The sequence below is a fragment of the Gadus macrocephalus genome, chromosome 19, assembly GCF_031168955.1.
Source record: "Gadus macrocephalus chromosome 19, ASM3116895v1".
Lineage (NCBI taxonomy): Eukaryota > Metazoa > Chordata > Actinopteri > Gadiformes > Gadidae > Gadus > Gadus macrocephalus.
In genome coordinates this window covers 14,312,779-14,317,231 of record NC_082400.1, presented here as the reverse complement: position 1 = coordinate 14,317,231, position 4,453 = coordinate 14,312,779, and the positions used below count along the sequence as shown (strand labels likewise).

Sequence of the window (4,453 nt, the reverse complement as noted above, 5' to 3'; positions counted from 1 at the left end):
AGTTATCAGACGGCCAGCCTCCTGGCAGCAGAGACTATTCCACACAACGCCTCGACGAACACATACAAACACACAGACATAGACACACACGCACAAGCGCACACACACACACACACACACACACACACACACACACACACACACACACACACACACACACACACACACACACAAAACAACATGCGTCAAAGAAAGACCCGCAGCGGCGAGCTTTCGCAGTAACCCTCCTCAACCTCCTCATCCTCGGGAGATGATGGCCAGCCGGTGCGGAGACGCAAACACCGCACTAAACACGACCACCAACCGACGAGACGCCTCCGGTGCGACTGGTGATGATGATGCGACGAAGACCACGAAGAACACCACGGCTCTCCCGCGCTGGATGCGGCTTTATTTCTATGGCATGCACGGGGTGGCCGTGGACGTCCTGCTGTCTTCATTCTGGGGGATCGTTTTCGAGCGGGACCCCAAATTGGTAGGCTACTCCTCGCCGTACCTGTGCCTCGCTCACTGCCTCACCCACTGGGCGCTGGAGCGGCTCCACGCGCGGAGGAAGCTGTTCCCCGGTGGTCCCGCAGTGTTCTCGCTCGTGCTCTACCCTTGCGTGTACATTGGCCTGCACATCCTCCTCCTCGAGAGTGTAAACATAGGCTCGCGGGCGGGACCGGGGCTCGCGCTGGCTGGGGTGACCCCCTTGCAGATCGCGGTGCAGTACCTCGTGGCGCTATACTTCTCCCGCGTCTTCCACCCGTGGCTGTCCCGCCTACGGTACCACCACCCCCGCCCCCACCCCGGCTTCACGGAGCACAAAAACGGGGTTCAGGTGGCCGAGCATGGGGGCCTCAAGGGTATCCCGGAACACGGACTCAACGGTCTCCCGGACATGGCCCACTTGGTGTTCTACGGCATGCACGGCTTCCTGGACGAGGTGGTGTTCACCGCCGCCTTCAACCTGATGGAGCGGCGCGCGCTCGGCGGCCACACGTCCCTGTGGTCCTTCCTGATGTACGGCACGTGCAGCTTCGTGGTTGAGAAGCTGTACGTGCGCCTGCGCTACGCGTGGGGCTGGGGCACGTGGCGGCGGCTGCCCCTCTACGTGGCCTTTATCTACGCCTGGGAGCTCACGTCGGGACTCGCGCTGAGGCAGGTGGACGCGTGCTCGTGGGATTACTCCCACTACCCGGGTAACTTCATGGGGCTGGTGACCATCGTGTACCTGCCCGGCTGGATGGGACTGAGTCTGTACCAGGACGTCCTGTCCAACGTGCTGTTCCGTGTCCAGTGGTTGGGGGGGTCGGGGGAGGTTGAGGATGGGGGGGGAGAGGAGGAGGAGGGGGAGAGTGGGAAGATGGATCTAAGTAAAAAGTTGCTTTAAGTTGTGTAAAGAGTCGTTTAATGAACGATGAATAAGGCACCCCCAGGCACTGGAATTTGCAAACGAGGCGTTTTATTTATGTGGGATTGTTATTGTTTATTCTTTCTGGTGTTTTTAACTATATTTATTTACACACGGTCCCAAGTTAGAATAAAAACAATTCCAGTGTAAGCAACGCCCTTTCATTATTGTGGATCAAGTTGATTGACGTTTTCATTTAATTATTTACATTCCTGACAGAGTCGTGTTTTTTTGGTGTTAGGGTCTCGGCCTCTCCTGGCTTAGACCTGTTGTCGTCGACTGTGTGGCTCCCGGCCAGGGCCTTGTGTCAGGGACCTTTCCTTAGCATGTGGGTGTTCCATTACAGAGTGGAAACCGGCCTGACCTGTTCCCGGTGCCAAACACGAATAGCAACTTCCTGGTGAAGGTGTGACGGAAATCTCTTGTGAAACCGGGTTGTTAAGAATTGAAAGTTGGGAGGATATTTATGCGTCGGGATTTGGGAGGATATTTGTTGTTATCTTGTCTGGGTATGAGTATGTTGTTTAGGTTTTACTCTCATTGGTCGGTCCTACACTGCCATTTCTAATGATTGTGATTTCACCTTTGGGAATGTTATTCACATTGGGTCCTATAGGCCTCCTTCAGACAAACAGTATCACCATTTTTTGTAATTTGTAAGTAAACTCAACACCCCTCTTTGGTGTTGGAAGTGCGTTAAAACCATTCACTAGCATGCCTTTACAATTTGTTCTTATTGCATGTTGTGCAAAATGGAACATAGCCTCCAGGAAGAACAAGGCCAGACCGATACGTCAATATTTGCTGTTAAGCATAAAATAACGAAAATATAAGAAGACAAATATTTTAAAGACGCCTTAAATTCAATCCCAAATTGTTCCTTGTTTATTGTGTCAGTAACAAATATATAGACTAGGCCTACTTGTTTTCTTTCTCTCTGAAGGACATACCACTTTCCCCCTATTTTCGCGTTTGTGTCCACATCAGCCACGTCCTTGAATGAAACCTATTGACACATGAAAGAGTTGAACGGATAACACTCGCAGTCACATGAAGCCAGAGGAAGCGGAGTGTAACCGAGTGGATTTGACCTGCAGCGATGGGACTGAATATACTGTGAATCATTCAATGGATCCAATGAATCTCCCCCCGTCCCCTATGCTGGAGTGCCTTGCCTCGATATCCAATGAGGCAGCTGGACTGGAGAGACAATAGCCCTGTGTTTACTATGGGGCATCTGTCTCGCTAGCGAAACTGGAAACACACTTTTATGACGGCCCGCTGGCAGCCATTGTTATCGCCTGACATATGGTTTATTTTCATGTGAGGAGATTGTTTGATTAAATTGCAAAATAATTGTGTGTCTTTGTCAGGCAATCATTATTGTTTACAATGTTCTTTTCTTTATTTTCCAACAAGCCACGATTGAAATAATGCCTTTCCAGAATATGTTTGTTCTAGGCTACTTTGTTGTTGTTAAAAGGCAGTTAAATGCGCCCATTAGTGCATAATTGATTTCTATTTGGCAAGAGCTGTCAAGTATGTTTTATGCACCGTCTCTTCATGAATGCTCACACGTGACGGCCTGTGGCTTGCTGCATGGCCATTATTGTTTGCTGATGGAAAACACATCAGTTTGAAAAACAACTGAAGGGCTCCAGAGAAAACCGGAGACATGCATCAAGTTGCAACAGCAAAACGTTGTCACGCTCCACTTCTCCTTTCGTACATCTAGAAGGTGCTGGTATTGTGTACACAAACCACAAACAACAAGACATTGCTGATTCAATGCTGAGTCAGCATTGATGACAGTCTTGTTTTATTATTTGCGTAATATATAACTCTGTTTTGGGATAGTTGAAAACATAACAAAAATGATTCAGGGGACAGTCTAAATTGAAGAGCAACCCATGGCCAGAGCCCGAGTTAAAAAGTGACCCAGAAGGAACACACAGAACAGCACCCCCTCTGGTGAAACACGTACATTGCTTGTGCTCTTGTTTTTCTTTATCGGCTGACCCTTTGCCGGTTGAATGAATTCTCGGTTGAATGAAGGTGCTATTCTCTTTGATTAACGATGTCCCTGCTGTGTGATTAATCATTGAAACCTCTTCATGAATTTATATGAAACATTTTTTTTCTAGGATACGGTTAATGTTAAATACAAAATTAAATATTCTAGTTTACTAGTTCCGGTGCTGTATGTGAATGCAGAATACCAGGATTCAGGTTGAAATCACATTATGGAAGAGGATTTATTAACAGTTGTCGTACAACTTGACCTTTAGGACTATGTGCCTTGGAACTGTTTGTGGATCACACCAACAGCAGCATGGATTGCATAACACAGTGTAAATCTTTGTAATAATCCCAAACGCACAAGGTACGTTATACACTATCTTTTTTTCAATTGTGAAACAAAACTTTTCTAATTCAGTTGCCAATACAATGCATCTGTGTGTATGTATGTGTTTGCAGACAACGTCTACAACCCTGGCCCCACACACACACACACACACACACACACACACACACACACACACACACACACACACACACACACACACACACACACACACACACACACACACATCCAGGGGACACACACACACAAACAGGGGACATACACACAATCAAAGGGGAATCACAAACACACACACGCACACATATGGGTCACGCACATACAGAGGACACGCAAACACATACGCACACACAGGGGATGCACACAAACGCACACAGGGGACACAGACCTGAAGGACTTACAGCAGTGGCAACGCACCAAGGGGAATCCCTGAGTCTGTGCGATCGAACAGCCTCCATAAGGCTCATTACCATGAGGCAACAGGAGAATACCTTATAGGAAGACCTTCTGTTGTGTCAACGGTGATAACAGCCAGTATATAATTGTAGAAATAATAGAATAGATAAATAATCCCATGTATGTAAACATGTTTTGATTGTATAGTGACTAATATTCAGCAGGATTTGTACATGATGACCATAACAATAAATAATGATAATGGTTATAACACTTATTTACATACTAATATTTTAGTG

At 47.4% G+C, this 4,453-nt stretch overlaps 1 protein-coding gene across 1 annotated transcript; it reads left to right on the top strand.

Moving 5' to 3' along the window:
• The first annotated feature begins 6 nt into the window (after positions 1–6).
• Positions 7–2,757, top strand: tmem229a (transmembrane protein 229A). The gene has a single exon (XM_060038104.1). The coding sequence runs from the start codon at positions 251–253 to the stop codon at positions 1,373–1,375; it is 1,125 nt and encodes a 374-aa protein (XP_059894087.1). The 5' UTR covers positions 7–250; the 3' UTR covers positions 1,376–2,757.
• The last annotated feature ends 1,696 nt before the right edge of the window (positions 2,758–4,453 follow it).

Excerpts from the sequence above, each read along its gene's own strand:
- tmem229a (XM_060038104.1), top strand. The coding sequence starts at position 251 with ATGATGGCCAGCCGGTGCGGAGACGCAAACACCGCACTAAACACGACC.